Raw genomic sequence first — 18855 nt, 5'->3', positions numbered from 1 at the left:
ATTTTGTTTTCTCCATTTATAGTGAACGAAAGCTTGGCTGGGTATAAGAGTCTGGGCTTGCATCCACAGTCTCTTAGTTTCTGCAGTACTTTTATCCAGGACCTTTTGGCTTTCACGGTTTCCATAGAGAGGTCAGGTGTAAGTCGGATAGGTTTACCTTTATAAGTAACTTGGCCTTTTTCCTTTGCAGCTCTTAATATTCTGTCTTTATTCTGTATGCTTTGTGTTTTATTATATGGCGAGGGGATTTTTTTTTTTTTTTGATCCAGTCTATTCGGTGTTCTGTATGCTTCTTGAACCTTCATAGGTATATCTTTCTTTAGGTTGGGAAAGTTTTCTTCTATAATTTTTTAAATATATTTTCTGGACCGTTGAGCTGCGCTTCTTCTCCTTCTTCTACTCCTATTATCTTAGGTTTGGTCTTTTTATTGTGTCCCAGATTTCCTCAATGTTTTATGATGAGAGTTTTGGATTTGCTGTTTTCTTTGATCAGTGCGTTTATTTTCTCTATGGTATCTTCAGAATCTGAGATTCTTTCTTCTATCTCTTGTATTCTATTAGTTATGCTTGTTTCTGTAGTCTCTATTCATTTACCTAGATTTTCCATGTCCAGCCGGCCCTTTGTTTGTGTTTTCTTCCTTCCCTCCATTTCAGTTTTCAATTCTTGAACTGTTTCCATTATATGTTTGATTGTTTTTCCTTGGTTTCCTAGGGCATCATTCACTGATTTACTCAATTCTTCAAACTTTCTGTAATACTTCTCATCCATTTCTATAAGGGCATTTTTTACATGCTGTTTAAGTGCCTCTATCACTTTCATAGAGTCAATTTTTTTCTACTTCTTCTTGATTAAGGTGTTCATGTCCTCCTGTTGTAAGGTCGCTGGGTTCTGGTGGTTTCATGTTGTTTTTCAGATTGTTGGGTGAATTCTTGCATTGGTGCCTGCCCATTTCTTTCTCTGTATGCTCCCCTATCGATCTTCTTTTACAGGATCAGGTCTCCTTGCCCACTGATGTACCCTCCCATTAATGGCACTCCCCAGTGATGGCTCTCCTGGTGCCTAGATCAGATCTCTGTGCTGGTTGGGTAGCTCATAACCAAAGGCCTACCTTGCTTGCTGCAGGCAGGCTATTGAGACAAAGGAACTACCGCCTGCCCGCTAGCCCTCACAATTCGGTCCCAGCACCCCAACAGGCTGAGCTGGGTGATGTTATGTGCCGGAAGAGGGGAGGGAGGCAGAAGGGGGGGTTCTGGATGCAAACTGGGTTGAATAGGAAGAGAGAGGCAGTATCCGGGGAGTATAGCCCCTGTAGGAAGACCAGGAAGTATAGGGGGGATGAGGAACGTCTGAGTTCCATGTCCCGGGCTGCTGCCACAGGTCAGAAACTCACTCACCCCAGTGATGGCTCTCCTGGTGCCATGATCACATCTCCATGCTGATTGGGTAGCTCGTAAACAAAGGGCCTACTTTGCTTGCTGCAGGCAGACTATTGAGACAAAGGAACTACTGCCCGCCCACTTGCCCTCACGATTCGGTCCCAGTGCCCAAACAGGCTGAGCTGGGTGATGTTATCCTACTCTTGTTTCTTAAAGGACTCATTCATAAATATGTTGTGAGTTATTTAATCTTCATGAGTTTGTTTGTCTTCTAGAGTTTCTCTTGTTTATTTGTAGTTATTTAATTGTTGTCAGATAGAGGATAAATTATTTCAATTTCCCCATATTTACTATGACTTTCCTGGTATTCTAGTACTTGATCTATTTTAAAGAAAATTCCATATAATGCTGAGAACAATGTGTATTCATTCTTAAGAGTTTGCATAAAATATTTTTACTTGTACTTTAAGTCCATTTGACCCGTGAAGTCATTTAATTCTGCTTATTTTCTACTGGGATACAGGTTAATTAATGATAGTGAAAGTAATGACATCTGGTGATAGCCTGTTTCTTTACATCTAGTAGTATTTTCTGCACAGAACTGGGTGAACCTGTGTTTGAATTGTACAGTTATTTCCATGAATTGTTCCCTTAATCAAAAGGAAGTTATATAATTTCTCATTAGATTTGGTTTCAAGTCATTTTTGTCAGATTAGATAGGCAACACTTGCTTGTTTTGTAGCTCCATTACCTCAGAACACATTTTTTTCATCATTTCATTGTAGTGTTCCATCTGTCTTTTATGATGAAGTACAACAAAAATATACTCCTGCTTTTTTCCAACCTGCTAAACTGTGTTTTTGAAATTAGAAATTGACATTAATATTCAGTTGCTATGAACGATGTCTATTGATTTCTGTCATTTTGATGTCTTTTGTCAAGGACCTCAGGTTGTTTCTCCTTTACTTCTTTTTTACTTGTTGTTGTAGTTTACACTATGTAGTCTGTAACAGAACATACTTGCCAGAAACAATGTAGAGGAAGAAAGTGTTTGTCTGGCTTTCACGCTCAGGTCACAATCTATCTTTGGGAGAAGTCAGGGTCATATCTCCAGAAGGAACTGAAGTAGAAACCATTTTACAAATCCTCTTGTTAACTTCTATAGTGTCTCATGATCAGTTACTATTCTCATAAAACCCAGATTAATCTACCTGTGATCTGGGTCCTAACACACCATTCATCAACCAAGACAACTACTCAAACACTTGGTCAAAGACCAATCTGAAGGGGACAATACTTTAACTGACTTTCTCAAATAATTTTAGATTGTGTCAAGTTGACTAGTAGAACCAAATTATGCTTGTTGCAGTCTTATGAAAAGATCTACTTTTCTTTTCAGTTTAAAAGACTCCTACAAATGTATTTTGTAGAGCTACCTTGGTGGTCATAAATTCATTTTGCAAATGTTAGCATACAGAATTGTATTGCTCCTTCAGATATGACAAGTAACTTTGATGGATACAGAAGTTATTTGTCATATCTAAAGGAGCAATACAATTTTAAACTGAAAAGAAAAGTAGATCTTGACTGTTTATAGAACTTGAAATACAACTTTCCAGTCCCTCCCTCCTGATTTATAAAATCTCAGTTGAAAAATCTGTTATTATGACAGATTTCAGAACTTACTTTACATTTTACTTGTTGTTTCTATCTTTCCAGTTTCAACGTACTTTTTTGTTTAATTATAGTATTATTAGGCAGGAGAGGTTCCCATCTAGTCTTGTCTATGTAGTACCCTAAATTCTGCCTGTATATGAATTAGCATCTGTTTTTACACAAAGGAGCTTAGAGAGAAAAGGAGGTTTTTTCTTTTTCTTTTTTTTTCAAATCCAGGTTACAGTTTATTATACATGAGAAGTTTTGGTATGAAGTTAAAACAATATGTTTCAGTCAAGAGCAGAGAAACAATAACTATGTTATCTGTTGGTTTCTGGCCTAAAGCTTACTTTTCTTTCTTTATGCTTTTTTGGACTCCTATGAGTAGGGAATGAAACTGTTCACAATGTGCTCCATCCTTCTATATCATCAATGGCATATTAACAAAACTTTTTCACAACATGCCCACATACCAATGTAATATAGACAATTCCTCATTAAAATTCTCTTCCTAGGTGGTTATAGGTTGTGCTAATACTTAAAGTTATTGAACACAGCACTCTTTTCCTAACTTCTAGAAATGATTTCAAAAATGTTTTCTATGCATGTGAACATAGATTTCATCTTTTCATAGGGTGACAGATATCACTTCTATCTTCTTATTGTGTTATTTTGTTCTTATAGAACTGTACCATATCCTCCACCTTGAATTAACACTGTATTTTTCCCTTAAACACTTTCTTATTTATTATGGGCTGGTATTTATGTGTGTATGAGTGTCTATGTAGATACACACATCTCACAAAACTTTTGTGAGACCCTGAGAACAAGTTTGTGGAGTTGTCTATTTCTAATTTCTGTGGGTTACAGAAACTCTTTGATTATCAGGTTTATATGATAAGTACTTTTTTAAACCAATTGCTATCTCATAATGCCACCATTCCATTTTCTATCTTTAATACTTCATTTACAATGTATTTGTTGTGCAGATCATTTGTGCTAATTTCTACTTTTTCTTGTGTGATACAATTGTTTTTGTAGCTTTCTCTTAAAAACTATATCATTAGGGACTGGAGATATGCTTTAGTGATCAAAACATCACGTGATTCTTTTTAGAGTAGCAGAGTTTGTTTCCAGGTGATCACATAAAGTGGCTCACAATTTTTCATTACCTCAGCTTTAGAGGAACTGACACTTCCAATCTCTGCAGGCATTAAAAAGACTCATATGAAAACACATAAACATATACAAAAGTATAACAAATATTTTCAAAAATATTTCATTAACTACAAGTTTCTAGGGCCTTGCATATTCTCTGAATGTTCATGTATAACAACATTCTCTTTCTCTCTCCCTCCTCTCTTTCTTGCTCTCCGTTTCCATTCCCACTCCCTCTCCTTTTCCTATACAACATCCCTCTCTGTACCAGATGACTTATTCCTTTTACTCTGTTCATTGATTCACACCTTCATTTTATTTCACTTAACATATCATTATATTGATAGGTATCATTCTTTTTACACAATCAGAGAAGATACCATTCTTCTTATCTCTATCATTGAATTTTTTGTCCTCATAGCACACTTCACCAGACAGAATGTACTTACTTGTCTGTTTATTGAGCATTGTGCCCCACTAATACTCAGATCTTGTGGTCAAGATCTTTATTATTTGATAGAGCCACTATGTCTCATAACTTGATAAATATCAATTAAATGATAACAAAATAATAAAAATCCAGGATAAGTAGGATTGTATAAGCCTGCTATCACAACATTCACGTGATTGATTCAAGTGTATCAAAGCTAATATTGTCTATATACCAAGACTGAAGCAGCCTTAAAGACATACCATTTGAAATCCTTGCCTCCAAACAAACACATATCTTTTAAAATAATTTCCAAGCAGAACCACTATTAATTATAAGCAGCATATATGTCATTGGTTTATTTTTGGTGCTCTCACTAACATAGTTTTTGATTTTTGCTTGTTTTCAGAGAGGATCTGTTGTATTCCAGGTTGTCCCCAAATTAACTATGTACTTGAAAATGATATTGAACCTCTGGTCCTCTCCTATCTCTACCTCCTGAGTTTTGGTTTATTACAGACAAATTCTCCCACATTTGGGTTGGTTTTAACTTTTCTTTTAATGTATGTAGGCATATGTGATTATTATGGTGTAGATACAAATATGTGAATATGCCTGTTCTTGTGCCAGTGCTTGAGTGTGGAAGACAAAAATTATCAGGTGTTAAGCCTTAATTTCTACATTGTTTGAAACAAAATCTTTTTCTTCTTGTTCATCACTGTGTGCACCAGATTAACTGGTCTAAAGCTTCTGTGCATTCTCCTGTCTCCACCTCCCTTGTCCTAGTAGGAGAACTAGGGTCACACACAAAAAAAATCAATGTTTGAATGGTTTCTGTAGATACAAACTTAAGTCTTCACACCTACAAGATAAATGCTTTCCACTGAACCCAGCTTTTAGTTATTTTAAGTGACTTAATTCTGCCATGTAATGTTCAACTCACTTTATGTCTACATCTTCTCTGTTTTTCACCACCCCAACTTCCAATAAATACTAGATTCCTTGAATTCATGTACCCTAGTTCTCTGACCCGGACTAATGTTTTACCTTCTCTTCTGACCTGATTCAGTTATTTCTTCAGATAATGGTAAACAATACACAATGCAGGTGTTCAATGGATGTTGAGGTGGGGAGAGAGCACACTAGACCAGGAATTGTTGAGAACTCATCAAAGTAGCCCTAGGAATATGAATGAAACTTTGGTGTGAAAGCATAAGGTGATGCCTGGAAGGTCTCTACTTGTCTTATATTGTAAGTTTGGGTGTTGAGGATCTTTATTGAGAAGTGGTAGAACCTTAACTTTGGAAGCCAATGGGAGGTGATCTCCCTCAGAAAGGATTAAGAGCATTCATGACATGATGGTAATAAAAGGTCCAAGCCTGGTCATGCCAAGACCCCTCTGCATTACTGTATTGGTATAATTGTTTTTCCCAAACACATGCCTCTGTCATTTCATCCCACCAGGAGGATGTCTCCACATGGCATCAGAGGTAAAGCTGTAAGATTACTAATTACTAGATTACTAACTATTAGATTACTAATAAACTTAGTTCTGTGTGTGTGTGTATGTGTGTGAAATGTCATATTGAATACTGAAATAATGGCTTGAGTGTTTTTAATAAAGCTGTCTTCCCTTTTCAGAAAAATGAAGAATTTCAGGAACCTGTCACTTTTAATTATTTGTAATTAACAGTTTTCACCTCCCTTACATAGTGATATATGGATCATGGTTTGAACATACCCGTGACTGGTTGTCAATGAGAGAAAGGAAGAATTTCCTGCTAGTGAGCTATGAAGAAATGAAAAAGGTAACCATCATTCTTACAGCAACCACAAAGTCTCTCTAAAACTCACCCCATGGAGCACTTCACTTCAGTATCTCCATGTCAGTGTTAGTTTCATAAAGAATCACTAAAATTAAGATTGTTCCCTATCTCTTTTATTTATCTGAATTTGGTATTTTCTCTCCAGCCTACTTGTCCATCATCCACATCTTACTTACCCTACTTCACTCTGAGGTAGGGTGGGGTATCTCACACTTGCCCTATAAGTTTTTAATTCTGTCTATGCAACATATTTGATGCAGGTAGGTCAGACACCATCAAAGGATTTGTGACTGGCTTCATGCTAACATTTCTCTTTTAATAGCATGCAGAGTACTTTCCTGTAACAAATGTGCTGGAATTTAGGGGTGAAAGCTCTATGTAGCCACCAGCCCAGTAACTCCATGTCCAATGAGTTATAAAGGTGTTTTATTCAGCAACCGGGCATTGCTCTCAGTTTGTGGGTAGCAACCTACAGCCTCTGTTGTTTATGCATTCCTGTAATATTTCTTTGACCAACAACTCAATTATATGTAACACAATCTCAGTACTTTGGTGACATAAGATGTCCATTTGGGACACCATCTCCTCAATTATTAGGTTCTATTATCTACATTGCCTTCAGATGTACACAAGAGTGTGTATGTGTATGCTTTAAAATATTTCTACTAGATTAGGTGGTATATGTTCTCTCAAATGTCCCTAACTTTAATTGTCCCTCCCCATATTTTCTCCCTTGAGTCTCTCTCTTTCCCCCCTTCCCACTTGATTCTCCCATTACAGTCCTTACATAATCAAATATAACTTTCCCCTGTTTTAAAATTATTTTATAATTATTATTTGCTGAGGAGACCTTCTTTCCTGATTCAGTCTCCTTGTACGCTTCTTTTACTTTGATATGTATCTCCTTCTTTAGGTTAGAGAGTTTGTCTTCTATAAGTTGGTTGAAATATTTTCTGTGCTTTTGACTTGGGTTTTTCTTCTTCTGACTCCACTCCTATTATTAGACTTGGTATTTTTACAATGTTCCAGATATTCTGAATGTTTTGTTACAGGAGTTTTTTTAGATTTAAAATTTCCTTTGACAAATATATACATTTCTTCTATTTTATCCTCATTAACTGAGAATTACTCCTTAATCTCTTATATACTGGTCATGAAGCTCTGCACTATGGTTTCTGTTTGAGTTCCTAAAGTTTTCTTTGGTATATTTCCTGAAATTTGGTTTGTTGTTATTGATTCTATTTTCACTTTCAGATTTTAAACATTTTTATTCATTTCCTTCCACTTTTTATGTTTTCATAGATTCCCTTATGGGATTTATTCATTTTCTCTTTAAGTACCAGTATCATCTTTCTACATGCTCTTTTAATTTTTTCTTTGTCCAACCATTTTGGAATACTCAGGGCCTGCTGTGGTAGGGCCTTTGGGCTCTAGTGAAGGCATACTCTCCTAGATTTTATTGATTGCATTTTAAGATAACGTCTCTGTATCTGGGATTGGGAAATTTGTAACTCTAGGTGCTGATTTCTGATTCTGTCTTTGTAAGATTAATTCTAACTTCCTTATTTTCTAATGCCCTGTCTGGTAATTTGGAGAGTATGGTTACTGTGAGTTGCCAGGTAGTTAATTCTTCTGAGATCCTCATAAATGTGGACACTGGGGATTCCATATAAAATGTATTTCTGGATGGATATAGAAAGTTGACACTTAGAAATATGCATGGAATAGGCGGGGGCATACAGACATCCACAATAGGAAAAGGAGTAGAGTTTCATACTGGCACTATTTAGGTAGTCACCTGACAGTGAGTGAGAACAGACCACAGTACAAGGTTTGATATAAAGCTGTTGATGAGACTGAGGACTGGACTTGGAAGAATAAAGGGAGAGGCAAGATCTTAAGTTAGCTTACTTGTTTTCCTGGTTAGATTGGCCTGTCAGTTTGTAGAGAGTTTCTTATGAATTTTAGGGCTAGTACAAAGTAATGAGTAGTGAGAAGGAACTCTGAAGATTAAGATCTGTGTTTTCTCTTGAGACTGTGTCATTTGGGCTGAGGGAATCTATAGCAGGAGCTCTACACAGAGCTAAGAATAATACTAGAAGACTGGACTTGGAGGAACAAGTGGAGAGGTGAAGATCTTCATTTACCTTACCTGATTTCCTGCCCAGGTTGGCCTGTGGGTTTCCAGAAAATGTTTGATGGAGTTTATATATTGGATAAAGCAGTGAGTTGGGGAAGGAGTTGTTAGGAGTTTTCTGTGAGATAAACTAGAGATGTGGGTCATTAGTGCAGGTATTCTGCTGCAGAGCTAGGATAATATAGGATCATTAAACTCAAGGGAATGAGGGGGATGTGGAGATATATAGTTAAGTCACCTCTTCCCTGACAAAAGTGGCCTGTGCATTTCCAAGCATGGCCAGTTGAAGTTGTGTGAGAGTATAGTACAATTAATTGGAGGAGGGAGGTTAGAAGAATATCTATGGTATCCAGTCTAGATAGAGGAAGTTGCCATACATTTTCTGTGGGAACTCCAAACAGAGTCATAGAAAGAGAGTAAGCAGAATCAGAGAGAAGTCATGTAACCATTGCAGGAGACAGATACCAGACACTGGATGGAACCTTACTGGTAGAACACAATCACATGGCAATATACAGATTAGTAGAACTGAGTTAATTTAATATATAAGAGATAGGTAGCAATATGCTTAAGTGATTGGACAACTATTCTTTTACTTAATATTGTTTCTGTGTAGTTATTTGGGTCTGGGTGGCTAGGCATGAATGAACAACCTCTAACTACAGATTAGTGTACAAACATGGGTCTGACTACATCCACATAAAACCTGAGAAAGCTTGGGAAAGAATTCTAGACACAAAAGAACAGAGTTATACATGGTTTCTTGTAGCTGGTATTTTTTTTCAGATGAGCTCTGTTTACTGGAAGTGAACAGGGGTGCCATGGCTCTTTTAAGAAAAGGCTTACTGACTTAGCATAGTTTGTGCTGGCAGCATAAACTCTAGCTCTTTCAGGAAGTCTTGAACTTTAGTGGGGTTTGTGAGCCTCATGTTATAAACTGCTTAATGGAAAGACATAGACCTGCTACATACCTGAAACTGGGGCAGTGTACATGATTCGCAGAGGCAGTGAATATGCTTCCAATATGTTGGGCTAGGCAGAGTCAAAAGACAAAGGAGCCTTACTCATATCCTTACCACTTAGCATTTGAAGAAGCAGTACTAGTCAGAAATAATGACAGATATGCAATAAAGACAGATTCAGACAGAAATATACCTCTAAATGGCTCACAGTGTTGGATAAAAGCATGTAGGCTTGAAAGAGAGATGGAAAAGAGTATAGAGAGTTATAAAAAGAAGTAAATCATTCACAAAAATAAAAGAAAGTCTTTAAAGACACAGAGTATAGACAATCATAGATTAAAGGCATAAAGTAAAATAAGCCTTGTAAAGATGGAATATACTCAGGTAGTCTGAATTATGTGTATTATTGTGTTTTATTTGAAATTTTTGACTGCAGAGAGACATTTGATTCTAAAGACTGCTAAGCTAAATGAGCATATATATATTAAAGGTATCATGACTTTAAAATTTGGGTCTAAAGATGTGTTACTTTGGAAAAGTTCTGCTTTTTTTTCCATAGAGTATAAGAACATGTGGATTCCTTCCAGACAAATGTTGTTTGATGGACCAAGACCACCTGAAAGGTCTCTGTTGAATACTCCTCCCTCCAAAAAATACTTCACCCAACAAAAAGCAGGAAGAAGTTTGAAGAAAACTATGCTCAAATTCCCAAATATTGTTTATATATGATAGAAATGAATACTTTGCTTTAGTATGTATCTTGGTTTAATGATACAAATTATATATATATATACATATATATGTATATATGTACATGTATACATATGTATGTATGTATGCTCTTGATTAAAGTATTGTATTTGTGCAGCTCATTTGGGCAGTAGAGGTGAGGGTGCCTGAACTAGCCTTGTCCCATAGTCACACTGATGAATATCTTGAATATCACCATAGAACCTTCGTCCCGTGATTGATGGAGATAGAGACAGGGACCCACATTGGAGCACTGGATTGAGCTCCCAATCTCTAATGGAAGAGCAGAAGGAGGGAGAAGATGACCAAGGAAGTCAGGACTGTGAGGGGTTTGTCTACACATGGAGACAGTGTGACTGATCTAATGGGAGCTCACCAAGGCCAGCTAGACTGGAGCTGAACGAGCATGTGATCAAACCAGACTCTTTGAACGTGGCTGACAATGGGGGCTGACTGAGAAGCCAATGATAATGGCACTGGGATTTGATTCTACTGCATACACTGGCTTTTTGGGATCCTAGAAAATTTGGATTCACACTTTCCTAGGCCTGGATAGATGGGGGAGGACCTTGGACTTCACATAGGGTAGGCAGGGTACCATGCCCTCTCTTAGGACTGGAGGATGAGGTAGAAAAGTGAGTGGAGGAATGGGAGGAAAATGGGATGAGAGGAGGAAGTAAAAATTTTGAATGGAATTATTTATAAAGCAATAAAAATTTAAAAAAAAATTAAGAAATATAGGCTGAAAGATTGTCATCTATAATAGTCAAGCTTGTAGTCATGTTAGGTTTTCTAGATATACAGAAACATATTTCAGATGGATATTCTTCAAACCTTTCAAAGACTAACAGAATATGGCATTTATAATGTTTAAGAACTTAGGATTTTTCATATCAATGAGACACATGCGCTTCTGGCATAACCAATCTCTTCAAGAGGATGATGGGCATTGGAGAAATTCATTATGGAATTTGTCTTCACTGTGACAAGGCTAGCCATGTAGGTAAGAAACTGCTCTTACCTGGACTGGTTGATATTATGCTGTATGAACTGGACATGCAGAACACACTGAAAATGACTGTTAAAGTTGCCTAAAGAAGGTGAAACAGTCCTTCGGTGTTACTGACTAATGAAAGTGTCTACCAGACATTCTGTAGAACACAGAAGAAAGTGACTGACAAACTGACAATAGAGCCAAAAGAGTCTTTCAAATTTCCTGCTTCATGGAAAAGTCTGCAAAACACTAGGGCCTGTAGGCTAAAGATGATTGTCCCAATGTTACAGAAGAACCTTGGGTGACTGTAAAGGTGGTAAAATGTCTCTGTCAATTCTAGAGTTTTGGAAGTTGTACACAATGCACTTTCTGTTAACTTAAATAATATTATATACTTCTGGAGTCTTTGATAGAGTTGAAGAATAGCTATAATTATAGTATTCCTTAGTTTCGATAAAAGATAAAGTAGATATAAATATTGTAACTGTAATTCCCACTTGATACCTGTTTTTATATGTAATTTTATTTAGACAGAAAGGAGAGGTGAGGTGGCATTCCTCTCTGTATGCAGTGAATATGTTTTATTGCCACTGGTTAATAAAGAAGATGCTTTCAGCCAATGACTTACTAGAGTAAAGCCAGGTGGAAACTCTGAACAGAGATATATAGAGAAAATTGGCAGAGTCAGAGAGAAAACATGTAATCACTGCAGGACACAGATGCTGGATACCAGACAGAAACTTACCATTAGACTACAACCACATGGCAATACAAATTAATAGATTAATATAAATGGATTAATTTAAGATATAAGAGCTAGCTAGCAAAATGCTTAAGTGATTGGCCAAGCAGTGTTTTAATTAATACAGTTTCCATGTGGTTACTTTCAGTCTGGGTGGCCAAGAACAAATGAGTAGCTTCCACCTACATATCGTGGTGCAGACTTTTAGCTATAGCACTTAGAAAGCATATCCAGGCAAAAGATCTCTGACCTCTTTAAGCTTAAAGTCACCTTGGTCTCCATAGCAACTTCTATACCATTAGACAGGGCTCAATAGTGAGATCCCATCGCAAGAAGAAACACCCTAGTGCATTTAGTAGGTATATTGGCACAAACCTGTGAACACAACACTACAGAGATTGAAACAGGAGGATCAGATATTTAAGACATTCATCCACTACAAAGTAAGTTTGAGAACAACCTGTCTCTAATGTTAATCTCCTAGCTAATATTCCAGCCTCTGCCTTTTAGGGCCAGAGATCAGCCACATTGGAATATACTCAATATACAAATGTGTGACTCCTACACATTAAATATCCTCTTACTTTGCCCTTCTCAATGCTTTCACATATCATGGTGCCATTTCTTTCTTCATGCTCCCCATTTCACACTCCATCCATAATTCCCTTCTCTGTATCTATTCACTCAGCACTTTCTGTTTACTACCCTCATTTTTGTTTCTTCTTATTTTAGGACACAAGGAAAACCATAGAGAAGATTTGTGACTTCCTAGGAAAGAAATTAGAGACAGAAGAGCTGGATCAGGTCCTCAAGCACAGCTCCTTCCAAGCCATGAAAGAAAATAACATGTCCAATTTTAGTCTCCTCCAAGATGAGGTTACTAATGGTTTGAAACTCATGAGAAAAGGTAAAGAACTTTTCTATGTCAGAACACGTGGAGGGCTTGTTTCTCCAAAGAGATTCTAACAAAGAATAGGGAATGTTTCAGAAGTCATTGCTCCTTACATCCTATTTTCTCACAGACAATACTTGGGAATATTTCCATGGTGGTGATGTGGGCTTCAGGAACTCCAAAAACAAATAATTTGTTCTGGGAGAGCACCTTGGGATTGCAGATGGTTGTGTCCAAAACCAACAATAGAAAGCAAAGAAGTGGACCTGTTGCAATGAGGCTTTATAAGGTTTTCTGTACTTTGACTTTAACTCTAAAGAAAATGTCTAATGCATGGGATCAAGGAGATATCATGGATGATAATCATAGATATCACTTCCATTAATGACTTGAAAAGATAGTGAAACATGTCAAGATTGCTGACTCACAGAAAGCTGAGTATAGACCCCATAAAGATGAAGGAAATTATTCACCACTGCTACAGTACGATGGTATTTTCCAACCTAAATTTGAGTTGCTTCAGGATCAGGACTACTCAGTTTGTTCTGAATTGTCTCTTCTAGAATGACAATATCCATCTTCTCCATGTCTGTACTACCTCTCTACACTGGGATCAGATTATGGGTGTGGTTTCATTGCTATAAAATTTAGATGTAATTTTGCCAGAGTGAACCACACCTGTGTCTTATATACACCTCATTAACAAATAATTGGTGTGATGGGACTCGGGGTTGAAGAAGGAATGAGTGAGATGTCAGGTCTTTAAGGGTAAGTAAAGAACTTGGGTAGAGATGCAGGAAACAGAGAGTAATGGGTTCAATTTTCTTCTTCCAATAATTGCAATGCTTCAGCCTTAACCTTCAGTTCTCCTCCACAATAGAGAGTAAGGAATAGGTACTAGAATATAACAAGATCAGGAATATACATATAGATAAGTAATTTAAAGTTGTTAGAAAATAGCATTTAATCCAATACTCTTGTATCCTCACAAAATGATGTTTGAAGACAGAGTTAAGTACATATACATTTCACCTCAAGAATATGATCATGTATACACTAAGGACTGAGGCATCAGGGAGAATTCTCTGCTGTTGACAAATAAACTCAGATTCTCTGACCAAACTCTGTGGAGATGGAGGTGTCTATACTAGAACTTAAGGTCTTAACTAAAGAGAAAATTGCATATTCTTGTATTTCCTGCAATAAATCAGAATTTGTCTGAGGTAAAAGAGTATATTTACAGAAAAGACAGTAATGAAATGCTAAAAGAAGGAAACAGCATGTTTTATAGAGAAGCCTATGAAAGGTGACAAGCAAAAGTGTTGACAGAGACACACTGGAGTCGATGCAATACAATTTAGGACACAATTCCATGAGGACAATGGTCATTTCCTCTTTTCCAGGTACATTCTTCCAAGATGAGAATACAGTAGGATTATACTTCATTTTGTTCCAAAACTTAGTATAATTTATGTATCATATGCCTCAGATATGTGTGTGTGCACATGTGTGTATGCATGTATGTACTTGATCTGACTCTATAAGTCATTTGTAATTTAGTTATCATACAGATTATATATGATATCTATTTACACATAGTTTTTATTCTGGGGAATTATTTTCCTTGTACTAACACTTATAATAATTCATGATTCCCACTGGTAACTAGGTCATTGAAGAGGGAGACCAACTTCCTGACCCCACTCTTTTTTTTTTCTCACTTGACAATTTTTTTTATTCTTTTTTAATTAAAATTTCCAACTGCTCCCCGTTTCCCATTTCCCTCCCCTCCTCCCACACATTGCCCCCTCCCCCCACTCCCCTCCCCCATACCCACTCCTCTTCTCCTCCCCCCAGTCCATTCCCCCTCCCTCTCGATACTGAAGAGCAGTCCAAATTCCCTGCCCTACAGGAAGACCAAGGTCCTCCCACTTCCATCCAGGCCCAGGAAGGTGAGCATCCAAACAGGCTAAGCTCCCACAAAGCCAGTTCATGTATTAGGATCGAAACCTAGTGCCATTGTCCTTGGCTTCTCATCAGCCTTCATTGTCCGCCATGTTCAGAGAGTCCAGTTTCAACCCATGCTTATTCAGTCCCAGTCCAGCTGGCCTTGAAGAGCTCCCAATAGATCAGTTCCACTGTCACAGTGGGTGGGTGCACGCCTCGTGGTCCTGATTTCCTTGGTCATGTTCTCCCTCCTTCTGCTCCTCATTTGGACCTTAAGAGCTCAGACCATTGCTCCAAATTGGGTCTCTGTCTCTCTCTCGATCTATCGCCAGTTGAAAGTTCCTGTGCCATTCTCCTTGGCCTCTCGTCAGCTCTCATTGTCCGCCACATTCCGAGAGTCCGGTTTTATCCCATGTTTTTTCAGTAGCAGTCCAGCTGACCTTGGTGAGCTCCCAATAGATCGGCCCCACTGTCTCAGTGGTTGGGTGCACCCCTCATGGTCCTGACTTCCTTGTTCATGTTCTCTCTCCTTCTGCTCTTCATTATAACCTTGGGAGCTCAGTCCGGTGCTCCAGTGTGGGTCTCTGGCTCTATCTCCATCCATCGCTAGATGAAGGTTCTATGGCGATATGCAAGATATTCATCAGTATGATTATAGGATAGGTTCATTTCAGGTTCCCTATCCTCAGGTGCCCCAATGAACTAACTGGGGACATTGCCCTGGGCATCTGGTAGCCATTCCAAGTTCAAGTCTCTTGCCACCCCTTAGGTGGCTCCCTTACCTAAGGTATGAGTTTCCCTGCTCCCCTATCCAACCTTCCTTTATCCCCAATCACCCCGATTCCCCCAGTTCCCCTCATCCTCTCCTTCACACTTTTCTCTCCCCATCACCCCTCATCCCCATCCCACCCCACCCCCAAGATTCCAATTTTTTGCCCATCAGTCATGTCTATTTCCCATAGCTGGGAGGATATCTATATGTTTTTCCTTGGGTTTACCCTCTTGTTTAGCTTCTTTAGGATCACAAATTATAGACTCAGTGGCCCCTATCCATGGCTAGAAACCAATTATGAGTGAGTACATCCCATGTTCTTCTTTTTGGGTCTGGGTTACCTCACTAAGGATCGTATTTTCTATTTCCATCCATTTGCATGCAAAATTCGAGAAGTCATTGTTTTTTACCGCAGAGTAGTACTCTAATGTGTATATATTCCACAATTTCTTCATCCATTCTTCCATTGAAGGGCATCTAGGTTGCTTCCAGGTTCTGGCTATTACAAATAATGCTGCTATGAACATAGTTGGACAAATGCTTTTGTCATATGATAGGGCATCTCTTGGGTATATTCCCAAGAGTGGTATTGCTGGGTCCAGGGGTAGGTTGATCCCAATTTGTCTGAGAAACCGCCACACTGATTTCCAAAGTGGTTGCACAAGTTTGCAGTCCCACCAGCAATGGATGCGGGTACCCCTTTCTCCACAACCTCTCCAGCAAAGGCTATCCTTGGTGTTTTTGATTTTAGCCATTCTGACAGGTGTAAGATGATATCTCAAAGTTGTTTTGATTTGCATTTCTCTGATCGCTAAGGAGGTTGAGCATGACCTTAAGTATCTTTTGGCCATTTTAACTTCTTCTGTTGAGAATTCTCTGTTCAGTTCAGTGCCCCATTTTTTAATTGGGTTAATTATCCTTTTAAAGTCTAGTTTCTTGAGTTCTTTATATATTTTGGAGATCAGACCTTTGTCTGTTGCGGGGTTGGTGAAGATCTTCTCCCAGTCAGTAGGCTGCCTTTTTGTCTTAATGACAGTGTCCTTTGCTTGACAGAAGCTTCTCAGTTTCAGGAGGTCCCATTTATTCAATGTTGCCCTTACATTAAGGGCAACATTGAATAAATGGGACCCACTCTTTTTTATGAGTTAAAAATAGAGGATGCTGAGATGCATATATTTGGAAAAATTTTGAAAGAATAAAATGTCTGAGTTTTCTGTCCTGCCTGGTTCCCTCAGTCATTAGGTCCCAAATAAATCACACAGAGTTCTACATTAACTATAAACTTATTGGTCCATTAGCTCAGGCTGTGTATTAACTCTTATAATGTGTATTAGCCCATTATTCTTATCTGTGTTAACCACATGGCTCAGTACATTTTTCAGTGAGGCAGTCACATCTTGCTTCTTCTGTGGCAGGGCCAGGAATGCAGAGGAATGGGATTCCTTCTTCCTTCTTCTTTCTGTTCTCATTGACCTGTCTCTACTTCCTGTCTGGTTGTTCCGCCTATACTTCCTGCCTGGCTACTGGCCAATCAGTGTTTATTTAAAATATAATTGACAGAATATAGACATTTGTCCCACACCAATAAAATGCCTGAGAATGGAAGTTAAAGCACAAGTGATGTCATTCTGTCTTAAGACAACCTACTAGCTATTCTGAAAGTCAGGTCTGTGTCTGCAAATGTTTCCTAAGCTCATTTACATGCAGTACAAGATTGACCATTTCTTCCTGTCAAACAATACCCAGCACTAACAATGTGAACCTCTCTCTTCTCCTTCTAAATAAAAGTTATCCAGAATGTAATACAATATATATTGTATTGTATATACAATATATTGATTATATTTATCATAAGTATTCATATTTAAAGTACATAAATTACATTAACACTTATTTCTTAAACTCATTTTTCTTAGGTCTTTTATCACAGCAATAACAAAAGTCAATAAGCTAAGTTTCAATCACTTATCAGTAAATCATTTCATTAATACAGGCCCAGTACTAGTATTCAAAATAGATTGGAAAATGCATGTATATTTCTAATATACATGTATTGCTCAAAAGAAAAGACTAATAAAACTTTCATTTACTTATAAATAATAAATTTTCTTACTTTACTATGTAGTTTGATAACTATACTTAGATTGCTTCTTTTCAATAAAATAAGGGAGGGAGGAAGAGTGTGGTATACAGATTATAATTGCCTTGTATGTGTCTCTAATTAAATGTAACAAATTTGTCTATAGAGTGTCCTCATGTATACTGGAAATTCATGTGTATGGTGATACTTTAGATTTTACTGACATCCTTTTTCACTTAGGATAAAGGACAATAGTTGAAATCGTGTATATACACAAACCTCATATATATATGTATATTTGTTTATAAAATATATGTATATATATATATAAATATAAGTATTTATTTATATATATAAACAAAAAATAAATATCCCCCTTTTATAAAAATCTTCAATGATTCTATTTCCTTACAATTTTACCAGTAGGTTTTTAGTACTTACCATAAGAGCCAGTATTGAGGCTTAACATGTCAAATTTGTCCTCACAATTCTAAAATGCAGCAAATGAAATTGTTGTCTTATTATGAATTAGAAAATAAGGGCTTGCAGGGAATAAGGAGAATAAGGGACTCGTCATTGGATAAACAGGTGCTAACTGATAGCAAGAGCATTTATGTTTAGGAAAAAATTACACTGCTATTTTCCTTTTCAGGAAGCAGTAGTTTATAAAATCTTCATAATGAAAATAATAGTCACTGATTGTGAATAAATATCTGAAAGTGCCTTAAAATTATTTTCATATTGATGCACCTACCTGTTTTGTGTGAAAGGCCTATACAAAAAGCACACATATAGTTTAGCTTTTGTATGCAAATAAAAAAATTCAACCTAGGTGGAACAAAGAATATCTCAGTTAGTTCCACTGAATTCTAACTTCAGGACAGTTCATTGAGTCTGCAGGCATATGTTTCTGTATTCTCTCTGATGAGTATTTATGTTTGTTTTTTGCTTAGGAGTTTTTTGCACATGCATGAATACTAAAATGACTTTTATTTATTTTAAATACCAACCAGAGTTTCCTCTTCTTATCTCCTACTGTTCCCTCCCACATCTAACTTCTACCCCCCATCCACTCCTCCTCCACCACTTTCATTCAGAAGGGGTATGGCCTACTATGGGATTCAGCAAAGAA

The 18855-nt window shown here is 37.3% G+C and overlaps 1 protein-coding gene across 2 annotated transcripts in view; it reads left to right on the top strand.

Moving 5' to 3' along the window:
* Window positions 1-18855, top strand: part of LOC130870004 (sulfotransferase 2A1-like) — a 50392-nt gene that overhangs the window by 26001 nt on the left and 5536 nt on the right. Inside the window, exons 4-5 of one of the 2 annotated variants that reach the window (XM_057762562.1) lie at window positions 6335-6429; window positions 12765-12939. The exons of the other annotated variant lie outside the window; for it this stretch is intronic. Of the exons in view, the coding sequence (XP_057618545.1) occupies window positions 6335-6429; window positions 12765-12939 (270 nt within the window). The remainder of the gene's footprint in view (window positions 1-6334; window positions 6430-12764; window positions 12940-18855) is intronic. 2 annotated transcript variants of the gene reach the window in all.

The sequence above is a fragment of the Chionomys nivalis genome, chromosome 2 (genome assembly GCF_950005125.1).
Source record: "Chionomys nivalis chromosome 2, mChiNiv1.1, whole genome shotgun sequence".
NCBI classification, from domain to species: Eukaryota; Metazoa; Chordata; class Mammalia; order Rodentia; family Cricetidae; genus Chionomys; species Chionomys nivalis.
Note: the sequence above shows the minus strand (reverse complement) of the source record. Positions and strands in the feature narration are given on the sequence as shown.